The sequence below is a fragment of the Lissotriton helveticus genome, chromosome 9 (assembly GCF_964261635.1).
Source record: "Lissotriton helveticus chromosome 9, aLisHel1.1, whole genome shotgun sequence".
Classification (NCBI taxonomy): domain Eukaryota; kingdom Metazoa; phylum Chordata; class Amphibia; order Caudata; family Salamandridae; genus Lissotriton; species Lissotriton helveticus.
This window is the reverse complement of record NC_136070.1, coordinates 481,865,662-481,880,173: the sequence shown is the minus strand read 5'-3', so window position 1 is coordinate 481,880,173 and position 14,512 is coordinate 481,865,662. Positions and strand designations below refer to the sequence as shown.

The 14,512-nt window shown below is 47.1% G+C and overlaps 1 protein-coding gene across 2 annotated transcripts in view; it reads right to left on the bottom strand.

Annotated features, from left to right (window-relative positions):
- Nucleotides 1-14,512, bottom strand: part of LOC144781452 (coiled-coil domain-containing protein 170-like) — a 782,697-nt gene that overhangs the window by 255,427 nt on the left and 512,758 nt on the right. The window contains exon 9 of one of the 2 annotated variants that reach the window (XM_078660314.1): nucleotides 14,233-14,433. The exons of the other annotated variant lie outside the window; for it this stretch is intronic. Within the exon in view, the coding sequence (XP_078516440.1) occupies nucleotides 14,233-14,433 (201 nt within the window). The remainder of the gene's footprint in view (nucleotides 1-14,232; nucleotides 14,434-14,512) is intronic. 2 annotated transcript variants of the gene reach the window in all.

Here is a 14,512-nt window from a genome sequence, read left to right as displayed (position 1 = left end):
CTTCCCTCATCAAAGGACCCCCGAGTTGATCAAAGCCCCCACCCCATGAGATCCGATCGAACCCCCCACATTCCATGAATCGGCGGAATATCCAGCTGCGCGATAATCATCACCTGTTGTGACCGGGGTGGGGACTTCTACTGTAAATGTGTGTGGGAACGGGCCCGAAGGGGAGATTCCGGGAATGTCTTTCCGTACATCAAAGCATTGTCATGAACATGTAATCTGTAATAAAGCAACAAAACCTGTATATAAGAGGCCAGGCCTCAGAGATGCAGTTAGAGCACCTCAGAACGATACCTGCTGTCCAACTGATGTGTTCTCCTCCGGAGAGAATAAACCTTGTTTCCTGCCTTCCAGTCTCCAGCGCCTGCCTCTTCATTGATTAATAATTCATGGGTTAAAGTGGCGATACCGCCGGGCAAATATCGATTGTCCCCGACCTTAGTTTCTACACTCCCATGGGGATCGGAAAAGTTTCAGAGCTTTCGGGATGTGGGAGCAGGGGAACTGAAAGCTCTGCTTTCAGTTTCTAGGGTCTCAAAAGCTTTGCTCTCTGACCGTGTGACAACGGAGTAGTCTGAGATATGACACTGCAGTCTGAGGCTGTAGGTACTCTTTTGTAACATGCACACGCCACTTTTCTCTTATAACACACTGTTTGCTACCAGTACCTCTTACATTTTGTTTGCTTTCGATACTTGCACAAGTGTCACCATTGCCTAAGTAACGTTTGTTCTTGTGTTTGAGTGTCCTCCATTTATTGCAGTATTATTCGTTATTCCTCTACTTTGTAACCTGCACACATGTCACTTTTTCCTCCTGTAATGCACCGTTTGCTACCTCTTGTATTTTGTTTGCTCACGATTGTCACTTTTGCCTCACGTAATGTCACGTTTGCTTTTGTAATTTGTTCACTTGTAATGTTCTCATGTTTCAGTTCTGTTCCTATTGTAAGTGCTCTGACACCTTTGCGCTCGCGGCATGCCCCACCAATAATTTGCCGCCTCACCACTTTCAAATGTCGCCAGCCGCCACTGGGTCTCGCTCTGGAGACCTATTGTCGTTGAGATGCCTCTCAAGCGAGACAGACTGGGGCACGCGCGGTGATTCTGGTCTGGGGACACGCACGTCCAGCCCAGAGCCGTGCACATCTCCTGTCCCACATTCACTCGCAATCGTGCGTGCACTCACACAGCCACACTCACTCACGCATGCACACACACACACACACACGCACACGCACACAAACACACACAGGCACAATCGCGCGCGCGCACACACACAGCCACACTCACGCATGCACACACACACCCACCCCCCTACAGCCTTCATCCCAGCTCTCCTCTCACCTTCAACACCCCCTTCTCCTCCTCCCACCCCTCACCCCTCCAATCCCCGCCTCATCTGCCCCACTTTCCTCTCTTCCTGTGCTGCGGGCAGAGGATCCTGTTCTGTTTCTTGGCGGAAAGGTAAGTCTCAGGTGAACCTATCTCCTGTGTCCACTCGCGGTTTTGCTCTTGTCTCCTGTCTTTTTTCCCCTTCTTTCATACAGCCCCACCCCTGGTGCTTACTTACTTGTCTTTCTTACTCTCTGCCCCCTTTCTTAGTTTTCTGCCTGGAGGCTCATCTTTTACAGTTACCGCAAGACTCTCAGTTCTCCTCACATAGCCCCTTAAAGGCAGTGGACCCCCAGCCCTCCTTTCATCCGGTTACTCTCCCCTTCTTTCATACTAATTTTCTTTCCCTGTGCAGTTGAGCCTTCTTTTTAACCCTCCTCCTCTTTCTGGTGTGCCCCGTTCTCTTGTTCACCTCCCGTGCCATTTCTCGCGCTCCATCTTTTAATTCTGTCTTCTGTACGCTTTTGTAACCTGCACACATCACTTTTTTCTCCTGTAATGTATCGATTGCTACCTCTTGTATTTTGGTTGCTCACTATTGTCACTTTTGTTGCATGTAATTTAACGTTTGCTTTTATAATTTGTTCATTTGTAAAAAAAAAATTGTGGCAGTCTCCATTTCGGCGCCCTGCAGTTCTCCCTGCGTTCGGTGTCTGGTGCAGGCAGCTCCCCAGGGGTAGCTTCACAGCTGCTCCCTAAGTGGTTAATTGTCTGGGAATGGATGGCTGCGCCCTGCTCCCGCTGCAGGCCAGGATGCTTGTCCTGCGCACCTTACCTGCTCTGTTTACTTTGCAGGCAGAAGAAAGCTAATCCCTCGGGGTTATCTGGACAGCGTGTTTGACATCCCGTACAATGAAATCGTTGTCATATTTTCATTGGTCATGCTGGAAAAAGTAATATTGTATTGTCTATAAAGGGTTGTAATGTTCATTGACATTAGTGGTCTCTGAGTGTACCCAGACCATGTTTACCGTCCTCATATGCTTCTCTCGCAAAGTGTCTTCTATAGACTTACTGATGATTCTGTCTCTTTAGTATTCCAGCTTGATGTGGACTTTGAAGCACTATACCACACATTATATTAAATACGTGCTCCAGGACGCCATTTCATCCGAGCTGCTTTCGTTTCTAGATTGTTTTTCAACAATGTAAATGCATTTGATGGTGTAATTCCAATAAAACATATGGCATGCAGGATCGATTCGAGCGTCCCAAATATGGAGCATCTCATGTTATTGGGGGATGTTTGTAGACTTGCAGCTTGTTGTGCCTCTCCCAGCCCTTCTATCTTTCATGCTGTTTGATTTTCCCACCTTTATCTATTTTTCAATTTCTTTTTGCAAATTGTCTTTAATTCGTACTGTGTTACTTTTTTTTTGTTTGGCCACGCATCAAGCAGCTTTCTCATTGCTGTCCTGCCCCCGGGCGCCGAGCTAAACTTTCAGCATTATTAACACTGGTGCCATATTTTAGCAGGCACCCACTTAACTTGCTGATTTTGCCAGTGCTTATTCTTTCAGTGCGCGCAATCCAGTGTCTATAGTGAGAGCGTGGTGTTTGTTTACCTAGAGAGCAGCCGAAGATTACATGCAGGCTGGCCGCAATGTAAATGCATGTTTTATTATCCTTCCCTGAGCTAGTGAACAGAAGTTTGGATTTCTAAAAGATTCTTGGCATTTTATAAGAAATAAAATCAGGGCGTCCTGCAAAATGCTAATAGGTTTTGCACCGAGGATACCACACCGAGGCAGCTCTGTAACACGTGCAGGAGGCAGTGTTTGTGAAGCCAGTTAAAGGCCCTATCATCACTTTGTATGAACTTTTTATGAGTTAAAACGTCCAGGTTTAATGGTTATGCTGTGATATAACGACACACAACCAACAACCACACACAACCACACACACAACCACACCCGACCACACACACACAACCACACACACAACCACACACACACACACACATACAACCACACACACACACATACACACATACAACCACACACACAACCACACTTTCAGTGCACACTTTCAACGGACACCATCAGTCGCCAGTGCACACTTTCACCGGGCACAAACACCACCAGCCGTCAGTGCACGCTACCACCAGACGTTAGTGCACGCTTCCACCAGGCACACACCACCAGATGTCAGTGCACACGTTCACCAGGCGCACACACACCACCAGCCTTCAGTGCACACTTTCACCAGGCACACACCACCAGCCGTCAGTGCATGCTTTCACCAGGCACACACACCACCAGCCGTCAGTGCATGCTTTCACCAGGCACACACACCACCAGCCAGCAGTGCACACTTCCACCAGGTACAAACACCACCAGCCATCAGTGCACAATTTCTACAGGCACACACACCATCAGCCATCAGTGCACACATCAATTGTTAACGCATCCACAATTAACTATTGTTGCAATCGCAGTATGGCGCACTTTACTTTTAAACATATTCATCTAAAGCACAGCATGCCACCATTGCTACAAAAATATATATACTTTTTTTGGCCTATAATTTATAGACTTTTGTTGCAATTGGTGTTGCAATATTTAGCAATGCCAATAGCTCAAACCTAATTACTGCGAGACCTATTGCATTGCAAATGCTTGTTAAATATTGGAATGATAATAGAAAGGGCCCAGGAATCTGGGACCCTGCTGCGAAGAGAATTATTGAAAAGGTTAGTGAGCAGGGGCCCCAGAGATCAGGGTTACATGTAAATAGATCCAGGATGATCCCATCTTGCGCTGGAGCTTTTCCACGTGGACTCATTCTATTCGCCTCCTCCACTTCCTGCAGTGAGATCCGGAGGACGATGGAGTTGGCTAACTGCCTTTGCAGCCGTTCATTGCACCCCTTGGCCATGGGCAGCTGATAGATAGAAGTAAAATGTCTTACCTATTCCTGACCAGAGATGTTGTAAACAAGAAGTTCATTAGGGGAGGCAGCCCCCAGGCGAAATCTGTTAAATATGTCCCAAAACACCTTACTACTATTCTGGGCAGCTGCTAACTCCAGCTCTTTCCAGTCTCTTTTGTTCAGGATACTCTTCCTAACTGCGAGGGACCACTTGCAGACCTGCCTAGCCGCCCGGACCTCCCCGCAACTCTTGGTCATTCAGTCAGGGTCTTCCTCAGGCAGCGGTTCGCCGCTGAGCAGTTAGCATTGAACCAGCATGGGTGCTCTGGGAAGAGGACAATAGGGTTGCAGCAATCATTCCTGATACAAGTGGTGAGCTGTTGATACCTGGCGCATAAAATGGACCCATATTCTTCTGTTAAACACCCCAGGAATACCGAAAGATGGCTCTTAAGAAGTTGACCTAGCAATGTGCAGGGATCCTTAAGGTGTCAGACTAATCTAGCTTCTCTCTACAGTATGGATTAATAGCAACCCACACTGTTGGTGGTTTATCTCTGCCCAAAGGAAGTACTCCCTCTATGGACAGGGCATTATTAGCCCCCTGGAAGTTTGCTTCGATAATTAAGCCTTTGACCCAGCACTGTAAAAATTGTCTGGTTGAAAACATATAATCAATAACGGACCCCTGCCCCCGTCCCGTAGGTTAAGTTACTAAATCCTTGGTCTCAAAAGTGGATAATTACATCTGTGAGATCAGGTGTGGCAACAAAATTCCTCAGCTCTTTCCCTCTGGCATCTATTGGGGCCACTTCAGCTTCTTCACTCTACGGGTAAGTCCCCAAGTTTAGCATTAAAGTCACGGCATAACAAGAATTGAGGTTGGAGTGTGGTGCATGTCCCTAGTGATTTCAAACTTGTCACAAAACAATTACTTGAATAAAGAAAATAAAGATTTAGTAAAATCTTTATATAAAAGTTTATCAAGATGAAACAAAAAAAACATGGTTGTCCTTGATAACCAGAACTTGGTAAGCAGGGGTTTTCTTTGATAACAACTGAAACTACAGCTACATCCATGAGCACAGAATGTTTACCGGAGTTTAGTTAGACAATCTCCTCTCAGTGAGAGCGATTCCAGTGCTTATAACCCTCAATGCCCTCTTCAAAATGTGATCATTCGAGTTGTACTTAATTGGGGTAGCAGGGGCAAGCAAGGCACCACATGCTCTCCTTTTCACCATGATGAGATAAGAAAGACCACTGCCACCGTGCCCCCATGAGTCTGGTGGTCCATGGACCTCCAGATTTGTAACTATCCCTTTAGTCTTTATTAATTTGTCTAACTCCTATAGGACATTTTTGGGTGACTCCTATTACTTAGAATTAAAAAGCAGCCTACTTTGGTACACCAGGAAATGCACCCCTGAGTTTTTGTTCCTTGGGAGAAGGGTTGTTAGAGAGGCTTGCAAAGGAGGAGCACCCAGGTTATGGTAGGTTTAGATGCTTGCATTGATGAATGAATAATATACTATAAGTACACAATAAAAAAGATTTTAAACCAATCTCATCCATTTTAAACCCAGTTGAGAAAGAGGGTTTTCAGTGGCAGACAGATTAGTAAATTTTACATGGATGTGCCCACCATTCCCTTAACAAGGCTGGTGGCTGGGCAGGAATGTGCATGGCACAACTAGTAATAAGGGCTCTCAAGCAAATATTTTGCGTTTTTTTGTGGGGTTTGTATGTAAGCAGTTAGTCCCAAGGAAAGACAGAGATTCAACAAGGCTAGTAAGATTTTGATTGTTGGGGGCCAATCATACAGAGCACAGCAAATGAAAGAGTGTATTGTTCAGCTGCATACTTTGGGGCAATGACAATTGGGGCAATGTCACACCAGCCGACATTATCAGAAGGTAGCTATTTAGGAGGTCAAAGTCAAGTTGGTTGGAGCTAGAGAGTCCCAAGCTTAGCCCTTCCTGCATATCTCAAAGCACATGGGCGCTTTGCTTTAGAGGCACTTCCCCCAATCATAATGCATAATTAAAGAAATCTGTAACCCTAATTAATTGCACAATACTCCGTAGCATCATCATTTCTTCCATTGGCCCAATGCACTAATGGGCAAATTACAAATCTGGCGGTATTTGACTTCCATACACGCTATAGCTCAGCGGCGGCAGTCCTGAGGCGGCCCTATTCCAATGCGGCCATTAGGACCACCACTGCTGCGCCAGTTGTGGCAGGAAGCTGCCATTCCAGGTCGGTGACACAGCAAACAGGAGTATCCAATATGCAAGGTGTTTTTAAATAATGGTAACCAGGTATACAATCGGATGCACAACTAAATGTAAAGGCAAAGTACTGGAGGAAAACAAACAAAATAACCGCCGCGGTCCACCGAGCATATTATGAGTTTCCCCACAACATCCTTTTCATGGCATTGACCCTGCCATGAAAAAGCTGGAAGTTGGGAAGCTCCCATGCCCCCATCGCCATGGGGATACATTCAGGGGGCACAACATGTGCCCCTTTGTTTGCATGCACCCCAAGTTCCAGCACTGCATGGACTTCACAGTGCTGGAGCTGCTTTTGCATTCCCATTGCCATGCCCTTTTTCAGGGCGCCGCTGCGGGAAAGGCAAAATAAAAGACTGCCAGACACGAATTGAACTCGTAATCTGGTGGGTGGACCATGCATGGCTTTGGCTGTACTAATGCAATGTCGGGACAGCACCGCTAAAGTCGTAATCAGGCCCTAAGTCCTGGCCACAAACCAATTTGGGTTTTCTGCACTCTGGCTGGTTGGTGACCTCTGCTTCATTTTATGGTAAAACAGAAATGCAAATCAGTCTCATCGCAAAAGAATATTTACAAATGCCTTAAAATGCATGGCTAGAGCCCTGCGAGATCAGAAGATCGCTATCCGGGGGCGTAGCCAACCACCAATCAAGATGGCGGCAGCTTGACGAGGCTCCGGCCGACCTCCAAAAAAAATCCCCTAAATATCCGTTCAATCCTCCAATTGCTGTTACTGACGTAACTTGGAAGAGCCAACTATACCCCCGATTTCATTGATGAGCGCCCTGCATTTGAGCCAGTTACTGCAGCCTAGGTGAGGCTGCGAGGCACCATACTGCTGTAAGGAAAAGCCAAGAGAGGGGTGTACACAGAGAGGTTCTGTGCTAGTCACCGCCCTATTGTGGGGCGCCTAGGTCCTTGCGGGGACCGCCTGTGAGGATTGGGCAGATTTAGTTCTGAAACCCTTGACGAAGGAAGACCGAGTCTCCAACTCATGCAGTGGACCCAATAGCCAGGGGTGCGCAATGGAGGTGACAGGAGAAGAGCGGAGGGGAGTCGCCGGCCCCGACGTGGTGAGCAAGGGCCCACAGATGCGGTCTGATCTTTGCTCGCCGGAAGCCCCACATTGGTGCCCTCCTCAGGTGTAGCGACATGCCTGAAGCAGAGCAGTGCAAGTCCTACTTGGTGGTTTATAAAGGTGAGAGGCAGCAGACCTGAGGGAGCCAACTTGGGTCGGTGTGCGAGCCCGTTTGGAGGACAATATGCACCATCACTTACTTCCTGGATTTCACTTTGCATGTTCAGAGAAAGCGATGTTTGTTCCTGGAGGTCAAACCGGTCTTGCGGGAATGAGAACTGAAATATGCAATGCTATTCCCGTCAAAGTTACGGGTGGTGCCGGAAGACAAGACCTGGTTCTTCGATACGCCTGAAGAAGTGTGTTATGTTATGTTATAATGCATTTGTAGCGCACACTGTTACTCAAGAGTGTCCTGGTGCGGAGGAGAGCACAGATGGGGGCAGGGATCAGATTAGCAGATCATGCTGAACAGGTGTGTTTTCAGCTGCTTCTTAAAGGGCAGAAGCTTTGAAATGAATTGGAGATCAGTTAGGAGCGAATTCCAGGCTTCAGCAGCCTTGACAGAAATAGACTTACCCCCCAGTCGCACTCTGCGAAAGCGGGGTACGACCATCCGGCGTTGTACCGCTGAGCGCAGAGGACGCTTAGGCACGTAAAGGGTGAACCGCTTTCTAAGATAGGTGGGACCCAGACCGTGCAGAGCCCTATGGGCCAAAGTGATTGCTTTAAACTGCACCCTTTGGGCCACTGGGAGCCAATGTAATTCCTAGAGAAACTGCAGCGCGCTAGATCTCGAGGGGGCATTGAAGAGAAGCCTGGCTGTGGCATTCTGGATGATTTGAAGCCTGTGCAACAAATAATAAGGCAGCCCCAAGAACAAAGCATTGGCGTAATCCAGTCTAGACAGGATCAGAGCACGGGTGACCGTCTCTTTAGCTGCTCTCGGGAGGAACGGAAACATTTTCTTAAGTGTTTTGAGAGTGCCAAAGCAGACCCCCGTCAGTTTTTTTATGTGGTCACTGTGGAGTTGGTTGGACGGCTGGTGAACAGTTAAAGACCAAAAAAACCCTATGAGGAGAATTAAATGAGGAGCTGGCCTAAAGACCAGTGGACAGCATATCGATTCAAATGCAGAGCAAAGAGGCGAGGCAGAACAAAAGGTGTAGACACCCTAGACACCCTTGACTTTGAGACAGAGATCGCCGAACAGCTGAGTGAAGTGCCTATATGATACTACAGAATACTTCAGGTGCAGACCCTGAGGAGGTCTGGTGACGAGAGGCCTGTAAGGCCAGACCTGGGTTGTGGGCACCTCGGATTGACTGTTACAGATAATTGTTTGATTGAGTGGACACTGAAACGGCAAGAAATACAATTGAATAATCTAATGGGGGCTAATGGTATGGTAGAAGACTAGGTACAAACTTCCCACACATTGAGTGACAAGAATGGTGTCAAAGGAACTCTGCATAGTTGACGGGCGGGCGGTTTGAAGCCTGTAATGCAGGGAGGCAGGGAGTGGGGATGCAACAAGTATTTGTGTGTGTTGTTAGTGTTTGGTAAACATATTCTCAGCAGCGATGACAGTCTTCAAAAGACACACGGTCCATTTAAGCTTTTCCTCCTCTTCTGGTACCACCTCGAGGGTGAAACTGATATCCGGATGTCCCCCGGCAGGCCCGCGCACGACAAGTGACAAGGGCCCCCCGTGGCAGGGATGAATGTGCCTGTGGGTTTTCACCCTCCCGACCCTTATGAGGGAGGTGAACAATCCCCATTCTATCAGACTATCCCATATGGCCAGACGGATGACATCTATGGGGTTGAAAAAACGTTTTAAAATCCTCTCCTGGAACGTGAATGGTTTGGGGGATAAAATTAAAAGGGGAGTGGTCCTGCAATATTTGAAAAGGCACTCTCTGGAAGTGGTCTTGCTTCAAGATATGCAGCTCCCAGGAATAACGTATGTAGCAATGAACAGATGCGGGTACAAAATGGTGGCTCATGCAGGATCCACAAGAGTTTCTAAAGGGGTGGGCATTCTTATACGTTCCTCTTTCCCATTTATAGCCCAGCAGGTCGCACAAGCCGCTCACGGGCGCTTCGTGGTGGTCACTGGGAGGGATAGCTATTTAACATTATCTCGCTTTACATACCCCCGAGACTAAATGCTCAGGATCTCCTGGATTTAGGGGCCCTGCTCCTTAGCATTCCAGAGGGAAGATTGCTATTGTGGGAGACTGTAATGCAGCCCTCTCTCACACTGCCGACCGATGGCCCGCAAACCCTTAGAAACGCTCTGGTGTGACTCTGGCAGACTTCATATCTGCAATGGGACTTGCAGAAACATGGAGGACTTTCAACTCCACAATATGCCAATATACCTTTCACTCAGGAGCACAAAGCAGCTTATCACATATAGACTATATATGCACTCTAGCCCATCTGCTTCCCTGTTTTCGTGACACTCATTGTCTTGTTCGGGGCATTTCGGACCACTCCCCCATGTGTGTGACTTATGGACAGGGCTCCCAGGTAAGAGTCGTATTAGGGGATTAACCCCTGGTATCTTAAGGTGCCCCGTATCAGAATGGGACTCCAGGAAGCCACTGACCACTATATTACAGAGAATGAGGGGACGGTGGACTCTGCCAGTGTATAGTGGGAGGCATTCAAGACAGTTATCAGAGGTCAAGGACTCACCCTGGTATCCGGTCACAGAAAAGAAAAGAGATCTAAGTTGGAAACCCTAGAGATGTTGGACTTAGAAACCCACCTGGTCTCGGGTGATAATGAGTCAGTACGACACTGCCTGTCTCACAAGCGGAGGGAGTTTAGAGATGTGGCCGATGAGGCGGCCAGGGCAAGATACGGTGCGACGCAGCACCGCCTCTATGAGGTTGGAGATAGAGCGGGCAGATACCTGCCATGGGTAACAAACGAGAAGTGGTATTGAGATGGGTGTTTGAAGTGAGAGACGAGAATGGTACCCGAGCTCGGGATAGACAAAATAAAGTGGACGGAGTTCGGGATAGACAGGGTATAGCAGACACATTCTCAGAGTATTACAGTTGATTGCTCAACCCGTGCTTCACCGCTACAATTGAGGAGGTGCGGGAGCTGCTGGTACTCTCTGGTTGCCAGATCTTACATCTGATGACAGAGACCTCCTCGAACAAGATCTCACAGAAAATAAAGTCTTCCAGGCCATTCGGGCACTAAACTTGGAAAAGGCTGGATGTCCAAACAGTCAGCCCATTGAGCTGTCCCAACTTACAGCAGCTAAAATAGCACTCCTTCTCCTAAAGATGTTTCAAGAGAGTTGTGAGGTGGGCTCCCTACCGAGAGACTAAAGGATAGCCAACATAGTTGTGATCCACAAAGGAGGGTAAACCGCCAGAGGAATGTGCCTCTTATAGGCCGATTTCACTACTAAACAATAGTTAAAATACTAAAAAAAACTGTTGGCGACCCGACTGACCTAAGTTATACAGTTGTTGATCCAATCCAGTTTTATGCCAGGAAGGAACACCACGCTTACCTTGAAATGTCTGCATCCAGTTTTGGGCAGAGCTGAAGATATTTGTGAGGACGCAGCAGTGGTATCATTGGACATATGGATGGCATTTGATATGGTGGCGTGGCCATTCATGTACGCAGTTTCAGAAAAGCAGGGATTTAGGCCTTGTTTCTTAGAATGAATTATACTTTGACCCGCTGGCACGAGTGACAGTAAATGGGGACCCATCAAAATATTTTCCCATTGCAACGGGGCACGAGGCAGGGCTGTCCCTTTCCTCTGATATTTGTGCTGGTGCTTGAACCCTTTGCGGTATGGATACGGGCTGACCCGCTCATCAGGGTGCTGCTGTGGTCCATGGAGTGGGAAGACAGGATCTTCCTCTTCTTGTTGGATATAGCAAGCCTGAGCACTCCACTCCACAGAATACTGCACATATTTGACTTGTATCATAAATACTCTGGATACACTATCCAATTGGAGAAGTTGTTAATCTATGTGCTCTGGGGTGGTCCCCATGTCTCCCTGGAGACTGAGCAGTACAGATAATAATGGAGGGGTTTCGCTGTCTGGGTATCAACATAACTAGAGACCCTAAATTATTTTTGTGAAGGCAACCTAGAACCCAACTGTTGCATGTACTAAATGATGTTCAACACTGGAGGCCCCTACCATTATCCCTCTTGGTAAGAGCATCACTCTTTAACCACATCGCTGCGGCGGCTATTCTGCCGCACCGTCACCAGCCGCGGTTGAGCCGTGCTCATTACGGAGCGGTTCCGTCATGGCCCCGCCCGCTTAATAGAACGCGCCGCGCAGGTGCGTCGGGCGGGCCATGACAGAACTGCTCCGTCATCAGCACAGCCCTCTCCCCGCTTTCTTTACGTGCTCCACAACACTCCACACCCGGTGTCACCTGCATACTTTCTGACTGTAGATGCTGTCATTTGTACACTCCTTTAGGAAGGAGGCTCTCTCAGGATATTTCTCTCAAAATCGACCAGAAGCTGGTATGATGGTGGAACAGTACTCCTCTTGAAATACTACTGGGTGGCCCAGATCATGGTAGTCAATCATTGGCTCCATCTGTCCCAAGATGAGTCGACATATAGAATGGATCACCGCAATATGCAACTGGGAGGTTATCTCAGAGCAATCTATAGTGCAAGTAAGACCAGCTCATTCCCTAGCCCGACTTCGGTCATGTTGCAGGTCCGGCAGGATGCACTAACAGCCTTGGGCAGGTGCAATAAGATCATGTGGGTGACTCCACTGTGGGACACCGTGAAACTGGGGCTAGTGGCAAGACATCTGGGTTTCGAAGAATGGGATCTTATTGGCCTCTCGAGGGTGGGGGAGAGGTTCTATTCTTTCCGGTCCTGCAGAAGGACCACTAGTTGGCACATTCAGAGGCCGTTTGTTACCTCCAGGTCAGTCACACATAAGAGGGGCACTGCCGAAAGGAGAGGAGCTTTCTGTGTCCTTCCTGCTGGAGGATAGACTGCTGGACAAATATATGGGGAAGTAAGCGGTCTCCCTAACATATCGTAAAATCCCAAATAACTCCCTGGAACTCCTGTCAAGCCTTCGGGATCACTGGGAGTAAGACGGGGAACACCTGGAGGAGGAAGAATGGCAGGAGGCTATGACCTCACCTAGAGAGGTGGCCATATGCTCTCATTTCGGATTAATACAGCATAAGATTTTACCCAGAACCAACTTCGCCTGCACAACATTATTTAAAATGGGGAGGTCTGTCTCAGCGCTATGAAATAAGGGATGTGAGCAGGAGGGCTCCATTTTCCACATGATATTGGGATGCCCGGTGCTTTAGGAATAATGGGAGGCGATGATGTCCTATATGCAGAATGTATACAAAATTGACATAATTTAATCACCAAAGCAGGTGCCTTTGAATATATGGGAAGCTACAGATCTAAATAGCAAAGAGCATCTCTGGGTGAGATTGGGGTTTATGGTAGACAAGCGCACCATAGCCAAATTGTGGAGAGCCACGGCGGCCCCTACACTGGGAGAGTGGAAAGCGGATATGGACAGGTGCATGCTGGCAGAGAGGCCAGTCTATGAGAGTAAAGGCTTTCCCAGTAAATGGATCAAGGTCTGGAATGAATACAGAGGAATTATTTGCATGCCAGGTACTCGCAGTGGAGCTGTTTGGGGGGGTCAGATTGGTGGAAGAGCAAATACAGGGACGGGGAGGGGAGAGTAAGATATATGAAAGGCACGACAGTTGACACTACTTGCCCATTATTGGACTATGTCTTCATGTACTATGTCATGAAAATGAATATCATCATAATGCAATGTTTAATTTCTGCTATGGAAAAAGATTTATAAATAAAAGAAGATCTCTATCCATTGTGTACCTTCTCTATATGTGTTACTTTATGGAAAAGGAGCTGCTTTAAAAAACAATTCACATGCAGACAATGATACTCAGGGAACATGAACCTGGACTTCTGTGTGCTTCTCCCAAGGCTTCCCACTGCCATTCATAAAATGGATGCTGTCCCATACGGGAACCTGGATCAGATATACACCTAGGTGTGGGGTTGGTATCAGTTCAATGGATCGCAACTACAATTATAGCTGCAACTCACTGATAGGTGTCAGTTAAAAAGAATAGAGGAAGGGCAGTTCCCCTTCACAACCCTTTCTCTTTGCAATTCAGAATAGGGTGCAAAAGGTACTCTGTGAGTTGGAAAGAGTATGCAGAATGACTAAATACATTTAGTATGTAGCGATTCCTGATTTTGTGCTCCAAATTGTGTAATTTTATGAATCTTTGGCTTTCCAACTGTAAAACGTATTCTTAGCTAAGTTTCATAGTTTTTATTAAACTCCTTTTATTATGGGTTTCTTGATTTGTATCCAACAGTGAGATTCTTAGGCCTTGTGAGGCATTCTCTGTGCCCCACCTGCATCTAGTCAAGACGGCATATGTTTATGTCTACTCATTTAAATGATTCATGAAAAATATCATGTGTACTGTCTGATTTATACCTCAACCAACAATCAGCCTTAGTGAATGCTTCTTACCTTCTTCCTTTCAAAATTGAAGCCATCTTTTAGCAAATCTTCTGAAGCCATTTTTCCTTTCAAGTGCTTGAGGGATTCCTTTTGCTCCTGCAACACCTCCTCAGTTTTGATTGATTTACTTAACGTTTCATGATACAACTCACGCTGCTGTTCCAGCTGCCTACTCAAGTGGAGAACTTTCTTTTGAAGATCCTCATTTGTCTAGGAATCAAAAAGTCCACTGTTAAGACAATCTTTAAAGAAATAGACAAGAACATATCTGTTTCCTAAAGGTTGCCCC